We start from the raw sequence: 27,925 nt of genomic DNA on the forward strand, positions 1-27,925 counted from the left end.
CAAATGGATTGCAGTAAGCAACCCTTGTCGATGTGTTCCTTGACATCACAAAAAGCTGTGGCATGAGAACAAATTGCTTGGGTATACAAATACTCAGAGTTTGACCATCCCTTGATGATAATACAGCTTTTTAGAGATCACTGACACTGATGTGAAAGGACCTCAGGGAGAACAGAAAATGGAGAGCAGTCAGAAATACATGCTCGCCACCCCCCACCCCCATCACGTCCCACTCAGACATATCTCATGAAGCCAACTTAGCTCAAGAGCAACTAAAGTTAATCTGAAAATTGAAATGCAGCAAAACAAACGTGATACATTGAAAATCAAAAGTTGAGATTTTTAGAGTCATACAGCATGGAAGCAGTCCATACTGACCATTATTCCAAACTAAACTAGTCCCACCTGCCTGCGCTTGGCCCTTATCTTTATAAACATTTATTATCATGTACTTCTCCAAATGTCTTTTGAAAGTTGTAACTGCAAACGCATCAAACACTTCCTCTGGGTGTTCATCTCACACACGAGCCATTCTGTGCAAAAATAAATTCCCCTCATGCCTTTTTTACATCCTTCTACTCTCGCTTTAAAAAAGTGCCCCCAGTCTTGAAATCCCCCACCCTAAGGAAAAGACACCTGCCATTCACCTTATCTTATACCCTTCATAATGTTCTAAACCTCTATGAGATTACCCCTCAACCTCCTATGCTCCAGTGAAAAAGTTCCCAGCCTATCTAATCTCGCCTTATAACTCAAATGCTCCATTCCTGGCATATATTTACCTTTATCAAATAATTAAGTTGGAAATGTTTTATAATTTAAGAAAGAGGGTTCTAATATATGTTTACATCTGCCTTTGAATTGCAGGCTTGTCATCAATTAATAGTTTTGGAATGAACCATCCTACAAAGACTTTATTGGTAATTAGCTTCAGTGACTTGCAAAATATATTTTGTACCTTTTGATATGCTTAGCCTTTGAAACAACACGCAAGATACAGAGCTCCCCAACAGCTCCCACTTCTTCAGACCTGACAGGGTCAAAATAAATAGATATTATGCAGAAAATACAGTTTTTCTCTTTTTAAACAAGGAACGATATTCGCCATCTTGACATGTAGGCGTTCGAAGCAGACTCTATGCTGGTAGCTCTGTAATCAGACTGCAAGGTGCAATCTGTTTCTTGAAGCTTGAGGTGGTAACCAGGTAAGTTAAGTTTCCGAATCATCACCTCCCCATTATTTCACAGGCACACAATCAAACTTTCCTTGCTGTCCAAAGTCTGCTGCTGTGGGAAATGAGAAATAAATCCGATGGTGTTCCAAGGTAAGCCTAAAGCTCATTCCTCGGCAGAAGTAAACCACTGAGCAATATATAGAGACAAGGATTATCATTAATCCCTATTTGAGAGAATTTGAATCTACAAATAGACAAAAAGGGTTATCCATTTCCCTAGTTCGGCAACATTGTGTCTCCATTGAATCCTAGGATCCCTACAGTGTGGAAACAGACCATGCAGCCAAGTCCACATCAATCCTCCAAAAAGCATCCCACCGAGATCCAACCCACTACCCTATCCCATAACCCTGCATTTCCTTATGACCAATCTACCTAGCCTGAATGTCATTGACCTCCTGTGCATTAGGTACAATGAAGATTCCAACATGTTGATTGTAGACAACTTGCAGGCTGAACCAGCCCTAAATCAATGGCCACATATGCACACGCGTGATCACATGATGCACCTTGATTGTCACGAGCGTTTGTTTTCAGTCTAGACAAGGGTGTTGAATCTTATCGATCCCAAACATTGGGAAGCATTTGCTTTCTTTTAAACAAGACTTGAAAATAATTTGTTGGATTTTAATACTCGTGACAGTGTGTTAGTGTCATGTTGTTTCATCTATACTGCTGAAAATGTGCTGTTTTTCAATTAGGGGCTTTGATTCAGGTTCACAATTAGGTTCACAACCTTCCTTTAGGCTCCGTGGTAATAGTTTTAGTGACTTCCATTCCTTCGTTCTGTTTTACTTAGGCCTGAGGCTCTATAAGAAGGCTTAATGAGCTGTCAGACATCCTGCAGTAAAATTATGGCACATTAAGACAGACCACACAAAGAGACTTCCTCATTATCACATCATTCCATAAAGCACCAGGATTTTTGATTTATCCTTATGAGCGTTTTTACAGAAACATATGCTGGGAACTAACAATGGAGAGAGGCTGGGAAATTATCAAAACAAAGGCAGTTGGAGGCTAAAGTAGTCAAGTGACACCAGCAAAAGGGAACTGGTTTGACCTTTTCTTGGAAATGAAGAAATGGGGGTGGCACGGTGGCACAGTGGTTAGCACTGCTGCCTCACAGTGCCAGGGGCCCGGGTTCAATTTCCACCTCGGGCAGCTGTCTGTGTGGAGTTTGCACATTCTCCCTGTGTCTGCGTGGGTTTCCTTCAGGTGCTCCGGTTTCCTCCCGCATTCCAAAGATGTGCAGGTTAGGTGAATTGGCCATGCTAAATTGCCTGTAGTTTTAGGTGTATTAATCAGGGATAAATGTAGGGGAATGGGTCTGGGTGGGTTACTCTTTGGAGGGTTGGTGTGGACTTGTTGGGCCAAAGGGCCTGTTCCCACGCTGTAAGGAATCTAATCTAAGAAAGATATTAGCAAGTTAGTAGTATGTGCTATAGTGCTGGTATGCAGCACAATTCTCCATACACCATCTGTAGGAGACATATGAAAAGCTTGGTTAAGGAATGCTGTATCAATAGATGCAAAACCACAGAAAGAAGTCGGCTGTACCATTTATTGTGAAGTGCTGATTCCTTGGAATACTGCATTGTAACTTGCAAGTAATCACTTGAATGTGTTCTGCATGCCATCCAATGAAGTACAATTGCTTTATTGCCATGAAATATGATGTTAGCTCTTGTTGCTTTGGTTACTCCAGATTTTCTTCTGGCTGAGCAGTAAATATAAAGATTATATTCAAAATATGCAGCTGCCGGCGGTTCTTGTTGTCAGAATATAGGAATGCTCAGAAGCTCAGCACTTTGCACACCATCTATTTCTCAAGCTCCTGTCAATATAAATGTATCTTGTTAAAGATATGGAGATGCTGATGTTGGACTGGTGTGGACAAAGCTAAAAATCACTATACCAGGTAAGAGTCCAACAGGTTTATTTGGAAGTACAAGCTTTTGGAGCACAGCTCCTTCGTCAGGTAGCTGGGAGGGAAGGATCATAAGGCACAGAATTTGTAGTAAAAGGTCAAACTGTCAAGCACCTTTTCAAAGAGCAGAAATGGTGGGAGGAAGTGGCATATGCAGCGTGTTACAGTTTCACCGGATTAACATCTCACTTTTGGATAAGCTTGGAACTGCTCCTGATATTTCTCCCAAAATCCTTACTGAATAAGGGTTGATCTCATGATGTGATGGATCTGAGGGAGTGAGGGGTATGAACCATGAACTTGCATATAGTTGTGGAATATAATTTCACTGTTGACGATGATCACCAGTACTTCGAGGCTGCCCGGCTTGGAGCTGCTAGATCTGCTATTCTTTCCCATTTACCCATTGATAGAACAGTGTGAAACAATGGAGAATGTCCTTCATGTACAATTGGTACTTTGTCTCCCACAGACATTGTGGTGGTCCCTGCCATCAGTATTGGCATGGATAAATGCATCTTCAGATTAAATAGGCTTTCCTGCCAAGTTATTTCTCTTGCCACCCATTGCAGGCCCAATTATGGTCTTCAGTACTCGGACAACTTTTTCAAACAATTTATTCATTCTGTGGGATGTGGGCCTTGCTGTCGAGCCAACATTTATTGCCCATCTCTAGTTGCCCTTGAGATGGTGGTGGTGAGCAGCATTCTTGAACTGCTGCAGTTCACCTTCAATGAGTTGATCCGCAATGCCCTTAGGGAAGCAATTCCAGGATTTTGACCCAGCAACAGTGAAGGAATGTGATATATTTCCAAGTGAGGATGGTGAGTGATTTGGAGGGGAACGTGAACGTGGTGGTGTTTCCATATATCTGCTTCTTTTGTCCTTCAAGGTGAAAATGGTCATGGGTTTGGAAGGTGCTGTTTGAGGATCTTTGGTGAATTTCTGCAATGCGGCTTGTAGTTAGTACACAATACTGCTACAATCGAGCGCTTGTGGTGGAGGGAGTGGATGCTTGCAGATGTGGTGCCAGTCAAGCAGGCTGCTTTGTCCCGATGGTGTCAAGCTTCTTGTTGTTGGATCTGCATTCATCCAGGAAAATGGGTAGTATTCTATCACACTCCTGACTTGTGCCTTATGGATGGTGGACAGGCCTTGGGGAGTCAAGAGGTGAGTTACTCACTGCAGTATTCCTAGCCTCTGGCCTGCGCTTGTAGCCACTGCATCTATGTGGTGAGTCCAGTTGAGTTTCTGATCAATGATAACTCCCAGGATGTTGATGGTGGGGGATTGAGTGATGGTAACACCATTGAATGTCAAGGGGCAGTGGTTAGATTGTCTCTTGTTGGTGATGGTCATAGCCTGGCATTTGAGTGGCACGAATGTTACTTGTTACTTGCCACAGCCCAAGTCTGGGTATTGTCTAGATCTTGTTGCATTTGGACGAAGACTGCTTTAGTGTCTGAGGAGTCACAAATGGTAATGAACTTTGTGCAGTAGTGAAGGTCATTGATGAAGCAGCTGGAGATGTTTGGATCCAGGACACTACCCTGAGGAACTCCTGCAGAGATGTCCTGGAGCTGTGATGACTAACCTCCAACAACCATGACCATCTTCCAATGTGTCAGCTTTACTCTAACCACTGAAGAATTTTCCCCCGATACCCATTGATTCTAGTTTTGCGAGGGCTCCGTGATGCCGCACTCAGTTAAATGTAGCCTTGATGTCAAGGGCTGTCACTCTCACCTTGCTTCACCTCACAATTATGCGGTTCAGTGTTGCAAGTCCCATGCCAGTTTAGGCTATGGAATCTTATGACCTCCAACCCAAGTATGTTCAATGTCCTCGTTACCCTCGGGGCATCCTCATGTGTGCCTACCTCCTCTCCTTCAAGCTTTCTCCTTGGAGAGAGCCATGACCCACAGTGCCGTGGTCTTCACCACCAATAGGTTAAGGAGGCTGGTCCCCAATCCTTGTAGGCTGGCCACGGAAATGCCAGGCAGGTGATCCTGAGTAAGCAGAAGTTGCAGCAATTAATCCTTGATGCAATTTGATGATCAGAAGGTGATTGGCGAATAGGCATCGGAAGGCAACAAGGAGGGGTTAATGGATGGAACATGCGATCATGCTGCGAGCGGTTCCAAGACCCAAGAGGAAGGAGAAATGGAGAGCGACAATGATGGCCTGGCAGAATAGGGGCTCAGTCCCACCCCAAACAGGGGTTGACCTCCATTCTCTCAGCACCAATCTGATCGACAGCAGCCATCAGGTCTCCCCTGAGCAAACCTGAGTTACTGTGCTAACTCGGGTCTTCTAGAACTATGACTCGAGGTGGGAGAGGGTCTAATTTTCTTTCCATCACAGAGTCATGCAACAAGGAAACAACCCTTTAGTCCAATTAGTCCATGTTAAACATAATCCCAAAATAAACTAGTCCCACTTGCCAGCTCATGGCCCATATCCCTCCATACCCTTTCCTCGTCATGTATCTATCCAAGTGTCTTCCAAATGTTGTAACTGTGCCCGTATCTATCACTTTCATTCCATACATGAGCCACCCTCTGCGTAAAATATTTGCCCCTCATGTCTTTTTTAAAATCTCTCTCCTCTCACCTTAAAAATATGCCGCCAGGTCTTGAAATTCCCCATCCCAGGGAAAAGACATAATAACATTAACTCTATCTATACCTCACATTATTTTATAAACTTCTACCAGATTGCCTCTCAACCTGCTAAGCTTTAGTGAAAAATGTCCCAGCCAATCCAGCCTTTCTTTGTAACTCAAACCAATCGACTAAGAATCTCTTCCCTTTAACTAAGTGGGTTTGGTGCTGAAGGATTTGCAGACTGATATTCGACCTGTTCAGCTGACTTTTTAACACTTCTTCCTTAGCCAGCAAGGCCTGAAGTGGAAATTTGAAGAAATGTATTCTTTGATGGGAGGTGGCAAGGCCAGCATTTGTTGCTTATCCCTGACTGCCTTTAAAATGGGTGTCTAACTTTGGAGGGGCCTTCAACGTCAGTAACTTTGCTATGGTTCCGGAGTCTCGTGTAGACCAGAGCGGGCAGGGACTGCAGGTTTTCTTTTCTAAAGAACACGAGTGAACAAGATAAATATGTGCAACAACTGATGGTAATTGACCATTAGCTTTCAATTCCAGAGTTTATTTAGGTGATTTTAAATTCCATTACTTGAGCTAGGATCTTCGGACTTAGATACAAGATGGCTAATAACAGTGCCAGAAGATTTCAACACAAATAGATAAATATAAAATATGGACTTTCACATTGCAATTCGCCAAATATTCATACAGAAGAACATGGTTAAACTAATGTGAGATGCGATTATAAGGCAGGCTGAAGAACAAAGAGGGAGCCTATTTAATTCTGGTTTTAAACTTGGGAGAGATTCAAAAGCCAAGGCACAAACATTTGTTATACCATCCATGTCAGAACTGAAACAGCAAGCTTTTACAATGGAAAGCTGGAATTAATTCCGAGATTCCCACTGATATTCCTGCTGTGTTGGTTTTTTTTATGATTTCCACTTATCTCCAGGAAGAGGGAGCGCCATGAACTTATACTTGGCAAATGTGCCCTGACTTACTCCATTACAGAGATGGCATACTACACCCTTGTTGTTTTTATCATGACGTTTGGACCATTTTATTGGGAGATTTGGTTCCTGACTCCCCCCCCCAAGTTGTTGTGAACTACGGAGGTCCCCTGTCGCAGTGTGGAAACCAAATGTAAGACAGCTACTTGCTCCTGGAATCCTCCCATTGACACACTTAGAAACAAATAAAAGAAATTCTGTTCATGCTGAATTAGTGAGGTATTGTGTTGTAAGTTGGTTGTACTTTTTCCTGCACAGCTCAGTATTGTGCCAGCACTGAAATGCATTCAAATACTTTGCACATTGTATTCGAAACTAAAGGAAATGCTATTTGTGAACTCGAATGTCATAATCTGAAAATATTTAAATGCTCATAGATCTTTTAAAATGGAATAAAAAAGAATTTTCAGCAGTTTCAACTTCGGAGATTAAAAACAAAAACCTCCAATTTCTGCTACACTGCTCAGACCTTGCATAGCCGAGGGAAAGATAAAAGCCTCTGGTTTTTCCAGTTTCACTTGAGTCTATTAAATGCATTTTCCTTTTTTAATGCACATAATTAAGTCTATTCTGAATACTTGATTGAGTTTTAAAAGGTCCATAGCCATTTATTTCAGCAGGGGACAGTGTTCACACTATGATTTACAGTTGTAAGAGGTTTTGAAATAATCATCAGCCTTTCTGGTTGATGAAATGGATGTTTGTTGACCAATTAAATGGAGTTAAATGTTTTATGAATGAGAGCCTTTTTCATTAATAAGTATGTTTGAGTGAGTGCAATATCTTTGAGGATCACCTGCATCAACAATAAAGCCCTCACCAAAACTTTCCCAGTTACAAATATTAAGTTGTTCCAAAGCACTGCTCGCCTGCTTTTTGACTATGGTCTCTCTTTTCACTACATGAATTCCAATTGATCAGCCCACGTCCTTTCCAAAGTAATGTGTCATTCACCCATCTCTTCCTTCTCAGCATGAATATATTGTTGGCACACTTAATTCACATTCTCCCTTCTCATTTAAATGTCTACTATTGTGTAGCTTCACTGTGGTACTGAAACTTTTTCCAGTTTTGCATCCCACCTTCCTTGATTTCACTAATGTTTGGGTAAAACCAGTCAGCTGAAATGTGTTGAATATAGCATGAAACGTTAATATCTGGCATATCCAGATGAGATTTATGAAGGGTTAACTCCCAGTTTGTTTTTTCTTATTCATTCTCTGGGATGTGGGTGCCTATTTATTGCCCGTCCCTATTTTGCCTTTGAGAAGGTGGTGGTGAGCTGTCTTCTTAAACGACTGCAGCCCCCCGGCTGTGGTTTGACCCACATTGCCACTAGGGAGGGAATTCCAGTGTCAGTGAAGGGTTGGCAATATATTTACAAGTCAGTATAGTGAATGGCTTGGAGGGGAACTTGCAGCTGGTGGTGTTCCCATATATGTGCTTTGTCCTTCTCGTTAGAAGTGGTCATAAGTTTGGCAAATGCTGTCTAAGGATCTTTGATGAGTATCTGCAATGCACCTTGTAGCTGGTATGCGCTGCTGCGACAGAGCATCAGTGGTGGAGGGAATGGATGCTTTTGGATGTGGTGCCAATCAAGAGGTCTGCTTTGTCCAGGATAACGTCAGGCAACTTGAATGTTGCTGGAGAGTCATTCATCCAGGCAAGTGGGGAGTATTCAATCACACTCCTGACTTGTGCCTTGTGGATGATGGACAGGCTTTGGCAAGTGAGGATGTGAGAGTTATTCACTGCAGTATTCCGAGCCTCTGACCTGGACTAGTTGCCTGCGTGTTTATGTGGTGAACCTAGTTGAATTTCCAGTTAGTGATAATCCCAGGATGTTGATAGTGGGGGATTCAGTGATGCGAACACCACTGAATGTTAAGGGGCAGTGGTTAGATTGCCTCTTCTTGGTGATGGTCAACATCTGGCATTTTTGTGGCATAAATGTTATTTTGTTGCTTTGCTGCAAAAGGGAAAAGAAGAATCTTTCATGGATTGAGGAAAGAGCAAATTTGTGCTTTCTCAAAGATTTGAAGGAATAGGGAAATTGCCTGAGGGAAAGTTGCTTTGAATTGTGTCTTCATAAGTTAAAGAGAATGGAAAGATAAATCTGTCTTAGTTTTGTTCATTAAAGGAGAAAATTTAACAATACAACAAGTTCAGCCCAACAAGTCCACGCCGATCCTCTGAAAAGTAACCCACCCAGACTCATTCCCCTACTGCTCTACATTTACCCCTGCACCTAACCTACACATCCGAACACCATGGATAATTCAACATAGCCAGTCAATCTAACCTACACATCTTTGGACTGTGGGAGGGAACTGGAGCACCTGGAGGAAACCCATGCAGACACGGGGAGAATGTGCAAACTCCACACAGACAGTCACCTGAGACTGGAATCGAACCCAGGTCCCTGGCGCTGTGAGGCAGCAGTGCTAACCACTGAGCCACTGTGCCACAGTAGTTGCATTTAAAAAATATTTATGATGATCCTGTTAATTGAGGGACTATTACAGTATCTGTTGCTGAAGATTTCTTTATCGTTGCAATTGCTCCCGAATGTGATCTGTTAAATTTCATCAATCTGAAATGAGGGTCATCAAAAACATTTTCAAAGGACCTGAATAAAAATCCTTCTTTCTCTCTCCAAGCTGAAACGACCAAATCCTGTATGAAAGGTGTAAGCAAGGATACAAAATAAACTGTAGAATGCAACATATATTTGGAGGGGCTGACTTCCTGTCTGACACGTTTTAGTAAAAGTATAAAGGCAACTTATTTCTTGTTTAATTAGAATTAGGTCCAATATTATTAGCCCAGAATTCCAAGTAAAGTTAAAAGTCATTCAGAACCTGGACAGATTTAGTCCAAGAATGTCATCTTTCAGTATTTGTCCTGACGGTTTATTAGATCTTGATGATATAATTGATGGTCAACAAGGTAGGTTCATGGATTACAGACATAGATTAGATTAGATTAGATTACTTACAGTGTGGAAACAGGCCCTTCGGCCCAACAAGTCCACACCGACCCGCCGAAGCGCAACCCACCCATACCCCTACAACCTAACACTACGGGCAATTCAGCATGGCCAATTCACCTGACCCGCACATCTTTGGACTGTGGGAGGAAACCGGAGCACCCGGAGGAAACCCACGCAGACACGGGGAGAATGTGCAAACTCCACACAGTCAGTCGCCTGAGTCGGGAATTGAACCCGGGTCTACAGGCGCTGTGAGGCAGCAGTGCTAACCACTGGGCCACCGTGCCGCCCACATCTCGGTTCTGAAGTTCCTCCTCTGCCTTACGTTTACCATGGGAGATCTTAAACCTGTAATCTTACTGGTGGTGGAGTTCACTAGATTTTAATTTATGCCTACAGTGGTGCAACTGTCTTGTATATTCTTTGGAGTGTAATAGAATGAGGACAAAGTAACACAATTGTGCATCAAATCTGCTATGGATTTGGGGAAAGCTAAGATTTTCCTCATAATTGTTTAAAATGGAAGTAAGTAGATATCTAATAATTATCAGGTAAAACAAGAGCTCACTTGGGTATTCAAATAAATGTTCCTGCACATTTTTGATTTGATTTATTATTGTCACATATACCTAGGTATAAGGAAACATTTTGTTTTCTGTGCAGATCATACCATATAAAGTGCATTAGGGTAATAAAACAGAACAAGGAATGTAATGTTATGATTGAGATATCAGTATTGACACCCATTCCCTCTCACCTTTCAAAGGCACAATAGCTTTTAACTTGGGCCACTGCAGAAAAATTGAGCAAGGTTGGTACTGGGCATCTGTTCCAATCCGTTCCATTGCTTTACCACACAGTGATGAAATGTCTACCCTCTTAAATAGGCAACCGTTCTCTTCTCGAGTGTTTGGGATCTCCATTGGAATGTGCCCTTTCTCTTGCCTCAGCCCTGCGATGTTTGCAGATTGGATATTTCAATTGCATTCAGTTGTGTTCCTCTGACATCGCTTTCGTCAAGGAAGGACCTGTTTCCATGCTCTATGACTCGATGACTATCACTCAGTGCCTCGTGGTCAGCCATTGGAATTTGGTTATTTTTGTGTGATTGGGAGAATCAGAAGTGTACCGCAGGGCCTCTGCAAGAACATGAAAAGGGCAACGAAGACAGAGAAAGAGAGAGTAAAGAGACAGAGAGAGACGGACAGTGGAGAGAAAGACTGGAATGAGTGGAAAGATAGGCTGAGGCAGTTTGAGAGATACAGAGATGGGAATCATAGAGTGAAAGAGGGAAAGAAAGAGAGATTGGTGGAGAGAAAGGGTCAGAGAGAGTGGGGCTGGTCAGGGGGAGAGTGATATAGGCTGGGAGAGGTTGGGATTAAGGTGTGTACACTGATAGAGAGCAGGACTGGAGTATTTACAGAGAAGGAGACACAAAGTTGGTGGGGGGGATCTTGGGAGAGGGGAGAAAGTGAGAAAGGTGGACTGGGAGTGGGGTCAGGAGAGAGAGGGTGGAAGGGGAGTGGGATCAAGAGAGGATGGAAGGGGGATTGGGAGTGGGGTCAGGAAAGAGTGGAGGTGGTACTAGCAGTAGGGAGCTGAGAGAGAGTGGAGGGGGGAGTGGGAGTTGGGAGGGGATACATGGAGTGGGGAGGGGAGAGAGAGAAGGGAGAGGGAACTTGGAGTGGGGAGGGGAGAGAGGGGGAGGTGGGACTGGGAGTGGGGGGGTGAGAGAGGGTGGAAGGGGGACTGGGGGCAGGGTCGGGAGAGAGAGGGTGCAAGGGGGACTGGGAGCAGGGTCAGAAAAGAGTGGAGGTGGTACTGACAGTTGGGTGGGGAGGGGAGACAGAGTGGAGGTGGAGTGGGAGTTGTGAAGGGTACTGAGAGCAGGGATGGGAGAGAGAGGGGAGGGGGAGATTGGGATCGTGGAGTGGAAGATAGTGGGAGGAGACTGGGAGTGTGGGGTGGAAGACCGAGAGAGGGGAGGGGGGACTGGGAGTGTGGGGTGGAAGATAGGAAAGATTGGGAGCAGGGGGGGTGGGTGGAAGACAGAGAGAGGGGAGAGGGAGACTGGGAGCAGGGAGTAGGATCTGGGTGTGGGATGGTGAGAGAGCATTGGGCACTGGGTAGGGGGATTCTGGGTAGCAAGGAGGGGGAATAAAGAGGGTGAGGGGGTGTGGAGTTACAGGGAGAGAATGGGTTGGAACTGGGAGTGCAAGAGAAAGGGGGGTGGACTGGTGGTGAGGGTAAGGGTCTGGGAGAGGGGAGGTTCGTGAGAGAAAGTGGGATTTGGAAGAAAAGGAGGGAAAGGTGCAGGTGAAAAGAGTGGTGGAGTGGTCTGTAGGGAGGGGGCGAAAGGAGGAAGAGTGTGCCATGGGGGAGCTGAAAGCAGGGGTGGTGAGGGGTGGGGCAGAGAGCTTGGTGCTGGTTTCAACAGGCTGCAGCTTGGAGAGGGTCATGTTAGGGTGGGTTGAATGGTATTGGCAGAAAGGGCAAGTGCTGGTGTTACAGGGAGTGGAGGGAATGGTTTGAGGAGATGTGGTGCAAACTTGAAGGCTGTCGAACCTGCCCCTTTCCCCCACCTGTGTGCCCAGTGGCCCTCGGCTCCTTATGGCTGAGTCATTTCTCCCACTGCTGTGTCATTTGGCTCCATTGCACCTAATAAGGAGTATGAGTGACTCTGTGGAAGTGTATAAGTGGAGGGAAGCATGCAGCCACCAGTGCATCCCAGTCAGAGACACTGAGTGTCTTTGCTCTGTATTTCTGACCCAATGTTACCTCTGGAATGAATTACTGCTATGACTGGGATCAATTGAATAAATTTCCTCTGGGCCAGTTGCCCACGGCAGCATGCATGAGTTTGAAAGGAATTAGAATTTAAAGGTTTTAATCTGGAGGGTTAGTGACGCAATATCTACCCATAACCCTAAACTTGGATTTGCAGGACTTGCATCAAGTTGCAATGTCATTCAGCGTCTCTGTGTTCCAGCCTTATTTGCACAGTGACCTAAAAATATCAAGGGCCTCATTTCCGACGACTTAATCTTTTTAATCCAATTATTAGGAAAATGTTTTCATTTAGTAGCACAATTTAGCTATCTTAATGGCTCTGCGGTAACTATGTGTAATTACCGTGTGGCTATCATTAACGTGGCTATGACGTCAACTGACAAGATGATTCCAGCCTGGATCCTTCCCAATATCGATTCACCTCCCTCTCAGTGATTTGATGAAATAACAGGACCAGCGTTTAATGCTCAAAACTGTTGAAGCAGATAAGATGAAACTAAAATTGTAAGGCCCCACTTGTAATTAGATTCCTTCTCCGAGTGTTTCTGAGAGAAGCACTGGCAGAACGTTCCTGCCGGCAGAACAGTAATATTGGAGTGTCTAATTGATAAGTTTGATATATTAAGGCAATATGATTGTTTTATTCAGTTGCTGCAATCATTAATGGTGCTGAGGTATTTGCTCAGGCTGGTAATAGGATCATCAGAGGTGGTAATGATCACAATGTTCAAATATATTGAGTTTATTAATACCATTATTCATCTTCAGTGTTGTATTTTCACTGCCGAATGCTAATTCTTTTCTGTTATTTATACTTATGGCTGCACTAAATTCTATTGAAATCCATAATACAGAAGACTAAGCACTGACAAAAATAACGGCCGGATATTATATGTGTATTGAATGTCATGGTTTTGGTGCTTTCAAGTATATATTTTCATGGGTTTGTGATCATCAGTCACTCCTTAAGTAGGCGTTGTTTGGACCCTATAGTCTGAAGTGCACTTATTTGGCCTGATCTGTAGATAAACAGTAGCATGACCCACAAATTATGACAGTGAATCCTTGCTCACTACAAATATAAGTGCCACATGATAGGCATTCTCATTTTTATGGAATTGAAAGTTAAAGGCACTCGAGGGGAGAGTAGATTATTGGAAATATTATTGGACAACTAAGCTGGAGGCCCAGACTAATGTTCCAGAGGTGTAAGCTCGAGTCTTGGTGACTGGTGGAATTTAAATTCAGTTAGTTTATAAATAACTGAACATTTATTTAAGAAAAAGTTGATCTCAGTCACGGTGATTGTGAAGCGACTGGATTGTTGCAGAAACCCATTTGGTTCACGAATGTAGGGAAAGAGCTCAGCGATCCTTACCTGGCCTAACTTACCCAGGCCAACAGCAATGTGCTTACCTCACAATTGTCCTCAGAAATGGCCTGTAAACCACTCTGTTGCGCTGGTAACTGCGACAGGAAAGTCAAGTAAGATTGAAAACAGTCAGATTGCCACCAACAAATGAATCATTAGAAACTCTAAACACAGGTGACCATGCAAAGTCCCCCTCACCAATATTGAGGGATGTGTGTTGAAATGGGCAGATGAGTTGAGCGAAATCAGTGGAACCTGCAGGCTCATACCCTTGTGTACCATTATTTCCATCAAACCTGGTTCTGGCCTGTCCCCTGGAAGCACACTTAGCAGAGCTAGTGGCAAAATGGTACACAGTGAGATGGGAGTCCTTAACATAGACATCACATCCTATAGAAGTCGCATGAGGCCAGGTCAAACAACTGTGCAAGGAAACCTCCTGATTACCATTCACCCCCTCCTAGTGAATGGGTTAGTGTTGTTTAATGTTGAAGATCACTTGAAATAAGTACTGAGGGTCGGCAAGACACATAATTAACTCTAGGTGGAAGGGGCGGGGGGCTTTCAGTAGCTACCACATCGGATGGCTCATAGGACCCTCTGCTTGCCACGCTTGCCAGGTCTTGAAGGATGTCAGTGCCAGATTGGGCCAGCGACAGATAGCGAATGGATTTGACAACTGGATATCCATGAAGTATTGTGGGCCATCAGCAACAGCAAAATTAAATTCAATGACAATCTGTAACCTTATGGCCCAAGATATCCCAGACTCTACCGTAACCATCAAGTCAAGGGGAGCAACCCTGGTTCAATGAAGAGGGCAGGAGTATAGGCAAAGGGCAGTATGAGCTAGGTGGGAGAAATTAAGGACTGCAGTTTTGGAGTTCAGAGTGGAGAGTATAGTGTTGGCAAATCACAGCAGGTCAGACATCATCTGAGGAGCAGGAGAATCGATGTTTCGGGCATAAGGTTCGTGATGAAATGCTTATGCCCGAAATGTCGATTCTCCTGCTCCTTGGATGCTGCCTGATAGGCTGTGCTTTTCCAGCACTATACTTTCGAGTATGAGCTATACGTCAGAATGATGTTTGAACCTCATGAACGTACAACACACATTAAAGACTGATGCACAGAACAAATTGATCCCATGACAAATGGATCAGTTCAAAGTTCTGTAGTCCTGACGCATCTAGTGTTGGGGGATAATTATGCAACTAATCAGACACAGAAGGGGAGGACCCACAGATATCTTCATCTTCAATGCTGCAGAATCAAGCACAACAGAGCAAGATAAAAGTGAAGCAATTGCAACCAACTTCAACCAAATATGTTGAGATGATCATAATCCACCTTTATCTCCTAAGGACCACAGCATCAGAGATGCCAGTCTTCAGCTAAGGACATTGAGGTCATCAGTGTCTATATACCGCAACACCTAGAAAACATTGGACTGACAATTGGAAAGGAACATTTGTGCAATCACCATTTCCAGCAAGAGAAAATCTAACTATCACCCCATAATGTTCCGCAGCATTACCATCACTAAATACCCTATTATCAATATAGTGGGTGCGTACATTGTACACAAACTGAACAAGAATAGTCATAGAAAAACAGTGGTTACAAGAGCAGGTCAGATCCTAGGAGTCCTACAAGAATAGTACTTATCCCAGCAATCCAGACTGTGTCCTGTAGAAGCAGGATTGGCTTCGGGAAGGTAGGTGGTGTGTTACTCACTGCCAGACTCTGAGGAGGTTGGCGTCAAAACTGAGCTACTGGGCTCAGATGCAAGAGCAAGGAGGGGGAGAAGGTGAGATTTACAGTGCAGTCACCCTCCCCGATGACTGAGAGTGGCTGTGTTCAGAACCTTTTCAAAATACAGTCAACTTTCTATCCATAAGAACATTGGTTATTATGTCCCCTGGTGGAAAGAGCCTTCTCACTTTGACTGCTTGGCAGATTGACTTAAACACAATCAAAATTAACTCCCACAAGTGGAGACCTTAATCCTTGAGGTTTGAGTGTTAAGACTTCCAGACTTCCATTTTGAGCTAAATATCCGCTCTGTGGAAGGAATGAAATGGTACCTGATCCCCTCTGGTGAGTTTCTCTCAGCAGCCTACAATGTTTCTGATTATATATAAGCTTATTTTAGATTGTGAGTATATTGTCGAGGGGAAAAAAAACCATGTAACCATGGGAGTTGATTTTTTTTTGTAAGCTGCATCTAAAATTACCGAATAAAACAAAAACCATGCAGAATAAATTCAAAATGTTGCATGGTTACAATGGATATAAAGTGTATTGAGTAAGAAATTGTCAAATATAATTACATGTAAATAAGCAATGTTTAGTTTAATTGAATGCCATGTTTAAATAGGTTGTGACATTCTTCTTCAAAAAAGACCTTCAATTTAGTTTCTTTATTATAAAAATGAAGCAAATGAAACAATAGGTAGCTTTAGGCAGTGTACAAGCTATTGTGGTGGTTGACCTTGTGTAAGACTTGACCCCAATACTTCAGCCTAACAGTCTTAGAGTCCTACAGCAGGGAGACAAGCCCTTTGGCCCAAACTGGTCCATGCTGGCCAAAATGTCCATCCACTCTAACCCCATTTCCCTGCACTTGACCCATATCCTTCTAAACCTTTCCTATCCATGTATTTGTCCAAATGCCTTTTAAATGTTGTTAATGTACCCGCCTCAACCATTTCCACTGGCAGCTCATTCCATATGCGTATCACCCTCTGTGTAAAAAGTCTCCCCTCAAGTTTCCTTTTAATCTTTCCCCTCGAACCACAAACTGATATCCTCTTGTCCTCTGTTCCCCAATGCTGGGAAAAATACTAAGTGCATTCACCCTATCCATGCCTTTCATAATGTTATGCACCTCTATAAGAATCCCCCCTCAGTCTCCTACACTTGGGGGGGAAAAAAAAGTCCGAGCTTGTCTAACCTCTCCCTATAACTCAGACTCTTGAGTCTTGGCAACATCCTTGTAAGTTTCTTCTCACTCTTTCCAGTTTAACAACATCCTTCCTATAGCAAGGTGACCAAACTAAACACTATACTCCAAGTGCGGTCTCACCAATGTCCTGTACAGGTGTAACATAACTTCCCACCTTCTATATTCAGCGCTCTGACTGATGAAAGTCAGTGTGCCAAAAGACTTCTTCACTGCCCTGCCTCCCTGTGACTCTACTTTGAGTGAACCATGAACCTGAACTCCAAGGTCCCTCTGTTCCATTACAGTCCTTGAGGCCCAACCATTCACCCTGAAACTCCTATCTTGATTTGACATTCCAAAATGCAAGAACTCACACTTATCTATATTAAATTCCTTCATTCTTTGACATAGGTTGTGCTGGTTTTGGGAGTGCAGTCTGTGGGAACAGTTTAGTGAGTTATTTTGTCATGTAAATGGATGACAAACCAGTAGATAAAGCAAAGAACTACAAAATTGCTGCAAATCTGAAATAAAACCAGAAAGTTACAGAGAGACTTGATGGGTCCAACGCACCTGCAGAGGGAGAAGTGGACATTGTGATGAAGGGTCACTGGACTCAAAACATAACATTTGTTTCTCTCTGTATGGATGCTAGCAGACCTGCTGAGTTTATCCAGTATTTTGTGCTTGTTTCAGATCAGCAGATTGCCTGGGACAGGTGCTCTGGCTAATTCAGGACCATGGCCAGCAGCCAGCATCCATTTCTTAAATCAACCTGCTGTTTGAAACAGAGAGTCATACAGTCGTAGAGATGCACAGCATGGAAACAGGCCCTTTGATCCAACCCATCCATGCCGACCAGATATCCCAACCTAATCTAGTCCCACCTGCCAGCATCCAAACCATTCCTATTCATATACCCATCCAAATGCCTCTTAAATGTTGCAATTGTACCAGCCTCCACCACTCATTCTGGCAGCTCATTCCATACAAGTACCACCCTCTGTGTGAAAACGTTGCTCCGTAGGACTCTTTTATATCTTTCCACTCTCACCCTAACCTGTGCCCTCTAGTTCTGGACTCCCTGATCTCAGGGAAAAGACTTTGCCTATTTACCTTATCCATGTCCCTCATAATTTTGTAAACCTCTATAAGGTCACCCCTCAGCCTCCGACACTCCAGGGAAAACAGCCCCAGCCTGTTCAGTCTCTCCCAACAGATCAAATCCTCCAACCCTGGCAATATCCTTGTAAATCTTTTCTGAACCCTTTCAAGTTTCACAACATCTTTCCGATAGGAAGGAGACCAGAATTGCATGTAATATTCCAATAGTGGCCTAACCAATGTCCTGTACAGCTGCAACATGACCTCCCAACCCCTGTACTCAATACTCTGACCAATAAAGGAAAGTGTACCAAATGCCTTCTTCACTATCCTATCTACCTGTGACTCCACTTTCAAGGAGCTATGAACCTGCACTCCAAGGTCTCTTTGTTCAGCAACACTCCCTAGGACCTTACCATTAAGTGTTTAAGTCCTGCTAAGCTTTGCTTTCCCAAAATGCAGCACCTCGCATTTATCTGAATTAAACTCCATCTGCCATTTCTCAGCCCATTGGCCCATCTGGTCAAGATCCTGTTGTAATCTGAGATAACCCTCTTCGCTGTCCACGACACCTCCAAGTTTGGTGTCATCTGCAAACTTACTAACTGTACCTCTTATGCTCGCATTCAAATCATTTATGTAAATCACAAAAAGTAGAGGGCCCAGCACCGATCCTTATGGCACTCCACTGGTCACAGGCCTCCACCCTGAAAAACAACCCTCCACCACCACCCTCTGTCTTCTACCTTTGAGCCAGTTCTGTATCCAAATGGCTGTATTCCATGTGATCTAACCTTGCTAATCAGTCTCCCATGGGGAACCATGTCGAACGCCTTACTAAAGTCCATATAGATCACATCTACTGCCCTCTCCTCTGTCCTCTTTATTACTTCCTCAAAAAACTCAATCAAGTTTGTGAGACATGATTTCCCACACACAAAGCCACGTTGACTATCCCTAATCAGTCCTTGCCTTTCCAAATACACGTACATCCTGTCCCTCAGGATTCCCTCCAACAACTTGCCCACCACTGACGTCAGGCTCACTGGTCTATAGTTCCCTGGTTTGTTTTTACCATCCTTCTTAAACAGTGGCATCATGTTAGCCAACCTCCAGACTTCCGGCACCTCACCTGTAACCATCAATGATACAAATATCTCAGCAAGAGGCCCAGCAATCACTTCCCTAGCTTCCCACAGAGTTCTCGGGTACACCTGATCAGGTCCTGGGGATTTATCCACCTTGAACCATTTCAAGACATCCAGCACTTCCTCCTCTGTAATCTGGATATTTTGCAAGATGTCACCATCTATTTCCCTACAGTCTATATCTTTCATATCCTTTTCTACAGTAAATACTGATGCAAAATATTCATTTAGTATCTCCCCCATTTTCTGTGGCTCCACACAAAGGCCGCCTTGCTGATCTTTGAGGGGCCCCAGTTACCCTTTTGTCCTTAATATATTTGTAAAACCCCTTTGGATTCTCCTTAATTCTATTTGCCAAAGCTATCTCATGTCCCCGTTTTGCCCTCCTGATTTCACTCTTAAGTATACTCCTACTTTCTTTATACTCTTCTAAGGATTCACTCGATCTATCCTGTCTATACCTGACATATGCTTCCTTCTTTTTCTTAACCAAACCCTCAATTTCTTTAGTCATCCAGCATTCCCTTTACCTACCAGCCTTCCCTTTTCACTCTGACAGGAATATACTTTCTCTGGATTCTTGTTATCTCATTTCTGAAGGCTTCCCATTTTCCAGCCGTCCCTTTACCTGCGAACATTTGCCTCCAATCAGCTTTTGAAACTTCTTGCCTAATACCATCAAAATTGGCCTTTCTCCAATTTAGAACTTCAACTTTTAGACCTGGTCTATCCTTTTCCATCACTATTTTAAAACGAATAGAATTATGGTCACTGGCCCCAAAGTGCACCCCCACTGACACGTCAGTCACCTGCCCTGCCTTATTTCCCAAGAGTAGGTCAAGTTTTGCACCTTCTCTAGTAGGTACATCCACAAACTGAATCAGAAAATTGTCTTGTATACACTTAAGAAATTCCTCTCCATCTAAACCTTTAACACTATGGCAGTCCCAGTTGATGTTTGGAAAGTTAAAATCCCCTACCATAACCACCCTATTATTCTTAAAGATAGCTGAGATCTCCTTACAAGTTTGGTTCTCAATTTCCCTCTGACTATTGGGGGGTCTATAATACAATCCTAATAAGGTGATCATCCCTTTCTTATTTCTCAGTTCCACCCAAATAACTTCCCTGGATGTATTTCCAGGAATATCCTCCCTTAGCACAGCTGTAATGCTATCCCTTATCAAAAATCCATTCCCCCTCCTCTTTTGCCTCCCTTTCTATCCTTCCTGTAGCATTTGTATCCTGGAACATTAAGCTGCCAGTCCTGCCCATCCCTGAGCCATGTTTCTGTAATTGCTATGATATCCCAGTCCCATGTTCCTAACCATGCCCTGAGTTTATCTGCCTTCCCTGTTAGGCCCCTTGCATTGAAATAAATGCAGTTTAATTTATTAGTCCTACCTTGTCCCTGCCTGCCTGACTTTTTGACTCACTTCTATTCTCAACTGTACCAGTTTCAGATTGATCTCTTTCCTCACTATCTCCCTGGTCCCCCCTCCCCCCACTACCTTACTAGTTTAAATCCTCCCAAGCAGTTCTAGCAAGTTTCCCTCCCAGTAAATTAGTCCCTTTCCAATTTAGATGCAATCTGTCCTTGTACAGGTCACTTCTACACCAAAAGAGATTCCAATGATCAAAAAATGTGAATCCTTCTCCCATACACCAGCTCCTCAGCCATGCATTTATCTGCAATATTCTCCTATTCCTGCCCTCACTAGCTCGTAGCACTGGGAGTAATCCAGATATTACTACTCTCGAGGTCCTCCTTTTTAAATTTCTGCCTAATTCTCTGTAATCTCCCTTCGGAATCTCAACCTTTTCCCTTCCTATGTTGTTGGTTCCAGTGTGGACAATGACCTCTTGCTGGCCTCTCTCCGCCGTGAGAACATTCTGCACCGTCTCTGAGACATCCTTTATCCTGGCACCAGGGAAACAACACACCATTTTGCTTTTTTGCTGCTGGCCACAGAAACGTCTGTCTGTACCTCGAATTAGAGAATCCCCTAACACAATTGATCTCTTGGAAGCCAACATACCTCTCATTACATTAGAGCCAGTCTCAATACCAGAAACTTGGCTGTTCGTGCTACGTTACCCTGAGAATCCATCACCCCCTACATTATCCAAAACAGCATATTTGTTTGAAATGGGTATATTCACAAAAGACTCCTGCACTGGCTGCCTACCTCTCTTACCTTTCCTGGAGATACCCATCTATGTGACTGTATCGGAGGCTTTCCCCCCTTCCTTTAACTGCCATCCATCACATACTGTAGCTTTTGCAAATTCTTCATTGCTTCTATCTGTCTTCAAGGTTTGTAACTCGGGTGCTCATTGTTGTGGTTCTGTTCGCCGAGCTGGGAATTTCTGTTGCAGACGTTTCGTCCCCTGTCTAGGTGACATCCTCAGTGCTTGGGAGCCTCCTGTGAAGCGCTTCTGTGATGTTTCCTCTGGCATTTATAGTGGTTTGTCTCTGCCGCTTCCGGTTGTCAGTTCCAGCTGTCCCCTGCAGTGGCCTGTATATTGGGTCCAGGTCGATGTGTTTGTTGATAGAATCTGTGGATGAGTGCCATGCCTCTATGAATTCCCTGGCTGTTCTCTGTTTGGCTTGTCCTATAATAGTAGTGTTGTCCCAGTCAAACTCATGTTGCTTGTCATCTGCCTGTGTGGCTACTAAGGATAGTTGGTCATGTCGTTTCATGGCTAGATGGTGTTCATGGATATGGATCATTAGCTGTCTTCCTGCTTGTCCTAAGTAGTGTTTTGTGCAGTCTATCTGTCTCTCCAACCGATCCATTTGATCTGATATGATTCGAAGCCAGCAGCATTTATTGCAGATATAATCTGTAGTAACCCTTAAACTCTCTTTAAACTCCCACATCTGACAAGAAGTACATATTACTCTATTAAAGGCCATTTTTGCTCCTTCACAATCTACAGACCCAGAAAATAACTGCCCCAGGTTAAATTAATGGTTATGGCTTATATTTTAAGTTTAATCAAGAGACATATCTCCAAAAACATAATCAAGAAAGAATCTACTCTACTCACTACTGCAGATTCTCTGTAGGCCTCACTTAAAACAACAATTAACTTAACTGATTCTGTGCTGTGAACTTCGCCCAACAGTTCCTCCAAGATTAGTTGTGAATTTCATTGTTTGATAATTTTCCCAGACGCACTCCGATGTCCAGCGATACACGAATTCAAACAGCAAAGGCAGTAACTGTGCAGATTTTCGTTCTCTCTCTCTCTCTCTCTCTCTCTCTCTCCTGCAATGACCTCGCCATGTGCTTCCTTTGTCTGTTCTTCTTCCTTTTAAAACTGCTGTTGTTTTGACTTTTTTATTTCCAAAGTTCCAAAACTATGTAACAGCATATGAAACAGTAATTGCTGCTCCTGCAATTTGAGGAGATCACCTCCAGCACCTAAAATACCTCAAAAAAAGGAGCAGCTGTTACAGCCAGAAATTTTTCCCATCCTCCATCTTGGATTACCCATGATCTGAAGCAGGGAGAAAGTGAGGACTGCAGATGCTGGAGTTCAGAGTCAAAAGGTGTGGTGCTGGAAAAGCACAGCTGGTCAGGCAGTATCTGAGGAGCAGGAGAGCCGACATTTCAAGCATTCTTCAAATGAATGCTAGAAACATTGACTCTCCTGCTTCTCGGATGCTGCCTGACCGGATGTGATTTTCCAGCACCACACTTTTTGACTTTGACACATCTGAAGCAGGCAGGTCTTGAACCTGGACCTTTTTGGCTTAGAAGTTTGGACATGACCACTGCCCATGCCAGCCCCTTAAATCTGATGTTTTTATAAGGTATTTTTAATCAACCTGTTCACACATGTCATGACACACCTCGGGAGCAGGAGAAATGAGAACCCTGACCTTGCAGTGGTAGTGTCATTACTACTGCCACACAAATGTCTTTTGATGAAGCTGTTCAAATGTGACATTACACACCTTTCGAACAGCTGGCACTTGAACCTTAAGGCTTAGAGATGTGGACACTTCCACCATGTCACAATATCCCTTCCTTCAGTGTTGTTATTGTCAGTTCCAATGACCATCTTATATGAATTTTAACCACTTGATTTTTTTTTTCCTTAATCATTGATTATTGTCAAATAATGGCAGCAGATTATGTGTACAGCCCTTCTATCTAATTGTGCCATCTCACTGCACAAATGAGTCCCAATGTCAGCTATCTATCAAATTACATTCTACTTAACTCTTAGCTTGAACTGTGCATTAGCAATGTATCTGAGGCTAAATGCAATAATCTTATTTTTTTTGAAGAACGTCTTTAACCATTCAGTAACAAGCTATATCTTGAGCTGCACTACCCTGACACTCAACAACTGCACTTCCCATTGCAGGTTGGAACTATGCCCTCTGCATAACCTTGTCTTTTTTATTGAAAGCATATGTTTTTTTTTGTTTCAGTGTTCAGCCATGCTATCCATTCTCTGGACGGAGCCACACTGCGGAGTGACTTTGCATCAGTGCTGGAGGAATTTGGCAATCACTACATCCAGGAGGCTGTCTATGGATTTGAGGAGACATGCACCATCTGGTTTCCAAATCGTTCCGTTCAGAGACAGCTGTGGATGGAATATCAGGATATTAGCAAAGGTTAGTCTTGGAATCTTATTTTTAAACAAAAGGCTAAAGAAGGATTTGGTTTGAGCGTTTCAGGGTCAGATGAACTCCCAGTTCTTCGTTTAACATCTTGAGGTATGCCAGAGGTTGCATCAAGTATATGCCTTTGTAGAATATAGACAAATCTTCTTTTTCCAATGAATTTATGTCAATTGCAATGTAATTACAAACATCGTGAGAATGTTGTGTCATCAGCCATGTGTAGCAATTCTGTTTCCAAATGATCTAGTTTGGTTATAACACTGGACAAAAGTTAATTTCTGAGTGTATTGGGATGTTTGTGGCATTGTAACAATATACAGTGAGCACAATGTGGTCAGAAACTAGAATATTGCTAAGTTGTCTGTGATAATGGAACTGTTAACAATGGAATCTACAGTGGGACTATGGAGAGCACTTATGTAGTGGTGGAATCCTCTTACTGGATATGACTTAGCGACAATCCTGGGTGATCAAGAAATTGTGACTATTTGGTCTTGGCAGTACATGATGAATGATTTTTCTCAGATTACATTTTGTGATAGTGGTCTTATTGGGGGTTAAAAGGGGTAAGTCCATGTTTCTATGACAAGTTTCCATAAAACTCTTTAATATAACATTATTGTGATGATCTATGATGCTTTCAAGCTTTTAATTTGCTTGTCTGAGAAATTCCAATGTAAAGATTCATTGATAAATGAGCTGATTTTGTAGCCTTGTTACCTGACACAAAAGATATGAAAGTTGATAGAGGACATAAGGCCCTTGTCGTGTTCAGTACATGGTGATTTATTACGTACCATTTTGAGTAGACCATTATGAAACGCTGAGCAAGGGGAGTATTTGGTTTAAAGATATATTATTGGCTCAGGGAAACCTCTAGCCCCCAGTGATTTGCCTACTATTTGCGAGTTTCCAAAACAGATCTCACTGTATCTGTGGTGACAGTGGACAAGAATCAGCATCATAGAAAGGAAGGTTTCCACTTTTATGTAGAACTTTTCATGAGCATCAGGCATCTCAAGGTATTTCCAGCTACTTAGGAACTTTTGATGTAGAATTGCTGCTGCAATGCAAGAAATGCAGCAGCCAATTTGCACATAACAAGATCCCACATACAGCAATGTGATACTGACCACATGATCTTTTTTTTGTAGTTTAGAGAAAACTTTATTTCCCATGACCCTGGGGCTAACTCCCCTGCACTTTCCTGAAATGATATTTTCGGAAATTTAAGATCTTCCTGACATTAAATAAATCCTTCTGTATTATTCCCTTCATGAAAAGGAGTAATTACAATTACCAATGATATGATTTTGATCATACTTTTTGTTGAACACAATGAGCTCCTGGTTGACTTAAAAAAAAGTGAAAATCAGGTCAACTTCCTCCAGACACTGCAGCACATCAGAGAGGGGAAACATTACCTGGACACTTTATTCTAGGACATTGTCACACCCCTTTAAGACAGGGCCTTCTGATCTTGTCAGTGCATACAGACAAGAGCACATGACTCCAAGTGAGGCAGCGAAGAGGATCAGGTCAGCAGAAATGCAGAGCATTTCAGTCTTTGTGATTGTCCAACAGGTTAGATGTTTTCCCAGCCTGTTTCACTGAGGGCGACGGCTGCAGGCACCATGCTACACAAAGTGGAAGGGCCAGAGAAAGAATGCTGTGGTAGTAGGAGGCAGTAGAATGAGATGCAGTTCAGTCATCTGCCTGGTGCTAGGAGTTTGGATGTTTGCTCAAGACAGGAGAAGACCTTGTAGTGGAAAAGGGGTGATCCAGTGGTTGTGGTCCATATTAGTACCTACAACACAAGTAATTGAACCGGGAATGTGGTTCTGTTGAAGGAATATTGGTAGCTAGGTGTTCAATTACAATAGACAATAGACAATAGGTGCAGGAGTAGGCCATTCTGCCCTTTGAGCCTGCACCACCATTCAATATGATCATGGCTGATCATTCTTAATCAGTATCCTGTTCCTGCCTTATCTCCATAACCCTTGATTCCACTATCCTTGAGAGCTCTATCCAACTATTTCTTAAATGAATCCAGAGACTGGGCCTCCATTGCCCTCTGGGGCAGAGCATTCCACACAGCCACCACTCTCTGGATGAAGAAGTTTCTCCTCATCTCTGTCCTAAATGGTCTACCCCATATTTTTAAGCTGTGTCCTCTAGTTCGGGACTCACCCATCAGTGGAAACATGTTTTCTGCCTCCAGAGTGTCCAATCCTTTAATAATTTTCTATGTCTCAATCAGATCCCCTCTCAGTCTTCTAAACTCAAGGGTATACAAGCCCAGTCGCTCCAGTCTTTCAGCGTAAGGGAGTCCCGCCATTCCAGGAATTGACCTCGTGAACCTAAGCTGCACTCCCTCAATAGCCAGAATGCCTTTCCTCAAATTTGGAGACCTGAACTGCACACAATGATATCTGGATTAGTATGTGTAATTTGGCACGTGATGAGTCAGGTTAGAGAAGTGAATACGTGGCTCAAAGACTGGCATGGACATAATGGATTCCAGTTCATGGGGCAGTGGAACCAAAATTGGGTAAGGTGGAGGCTGTACTGTTGGGACAGTTTACACTTGGGCAGTGCTGAGGCTAGTCATCTCATGAATTGCAAAACCAAGGGAGTAGACACGGCTGTAAGCTGAACAAGGGGTTCGCCAGGGAAGGAACTGAAGGGATCAAGGTTTGGTAAAGGTAAAGAATGAAGAGATAGAGAGAATGCAGGATAAACTGGCAATATGAAAAACAAAAAGGTCTGAATGTGGCAGGAAGGGGGATAGAAAGGGGAAAAAAACCGAATAATATACGAGCAGTCAAAGATGATACAAAGATTCAAAGAATGTGCATAGTGTAACATGGAAAATGAAAGTCAGACAGTGGCTGTCAGCTACAGCGGGAAAAACAGCCCAAAAAAAAATACCAGCAGGTAAAACTAGATGTGACAAAAATAACAAAAAAAAAACTAAATCTCTGGACCTGAACATGCATAGTATTCATAACATATTAAATACACTGATCGTGCACATTGAAGTGAATAAATATAATGTGAGAGCTGTTATTGGGATGTGGCTGCAGGATGACAAGGATTGTGTTCTTAATTTTGAGGGGTATGTTAAATTCAAGATGAATATGAAGCAAGGTAAAGGTGGAACGGTATCATGTTAATCAAAGATTATTACTGCGAATGTAATTAGAAGCAGATTTGGTTCATAAATTCCAAATCGTGATTTGGTTTGGCTGGAGATGAGGAATTGTAGAGGGCAGAAGTCACTGGTGGGAATGATCTGTAGGCTTCCGAACAAGAACCACAATATAGAAATAAGTGTTCGATAAGAAATACTGAGTGCTTTTGATAAATGATGGTAATAGTTGTAGATAATTTAATCTGCATATAGATTGCATAATTACATTGGCAATTGAAGCTTGGACAAGGAGTCATTGAATGCTTTCAAGATTGTTTCTTCGTGCAGCTAATCCTGGAATGACCAGGAAAAAGGTTTCAGGAAAGGAAAAGAGTTGTTGTAGCCCCAGAAAGTGAGAATGGAGAGTTCACAGGAGATGATAAAGAAAGAGAAAATGTAATACATAAGCATTTTGTTTCTGTTCTCACTGTACAGGATGCACCATGCATCTCAATAATAACTGTAAATCAGGAGAGTGAAGGAAGAGGGGAACTTGGTAAAATTATTGTCATCAGGGAAGTGGTACATTGCAAACTGGTGGAGCTCCAGATTGATTTGTCTTCAAGTCCTCACTGGCTTCATTCTTGGGTATTAAAAGAGTTTGTCAATGAGGTATTGAATGCATTGGTATTCGCTTTCCATAATTTGTTCAACACGGGAAAGGTTGATAGGCTGGAGAATGGTTAAAAAAAGAAGCCCTCGATTCATGAAGGGAAGGACGGATAAAACAGAAATTTATAAGCGGGTTAGTTAGACACCAATCATGAGAAGATTTTAGAATCGATCATTAAAGTATTTAAAGCTGGGAATTTGTTTAAGAAAATGCTTGCGGTAATCTGGAAGAGTCAACATGTTATTGTGAAAGGATAATCATGTTTAACCAACTCATTGAAGATGTAAAGTGCTAAGGATAAAGGGGAACCTATTGATATTGTCCTTGGATTCCC

The 27,925-nt window shown here is 42.9% G+C and overlaps 1 protein-coding gene across 1 annotated transcript in view; it reads left to right on the forward strand.

The window, feature by feature from the left end:
* Positions 1-27,925, forward strand: part of astn1 (astrotactin 1) — a 2,207,527-nt gene that overhangs the window by 1,825,831 nt on the left and 353,771 nt on the right. Inside the window, exon 16 of the mRNA XM_043700015.2 lies at positions 23,585-23,773. Coding sequence (XP_043555950.2) covers positions 23,585-23,773 — 189 coding nt within the window. The remainder of the gene's footprint in view (positions 1-23,584; positions 23,774-27,925) is intronic.

The sequence above is a fragment of the Chiloscyllium plagiosum genome, unplaced genomic scaffold (genome assembly GCF_037043375.1).
Source record: "Chiloscyllium plagiosum isolate Xiang-an unplaced genomic scaffold, Cpla_swu_hap1 HiC_scaffold_9, whole genome shotgun sequence".
Classification (NCBI taxonomy): Eukaryota; Metazoa; Chordata; class Chondrichthyes; order Orectolobiformes; family Hemiscylliidae; genus Chiloscyllium; species Chiloscyllium plagiosum.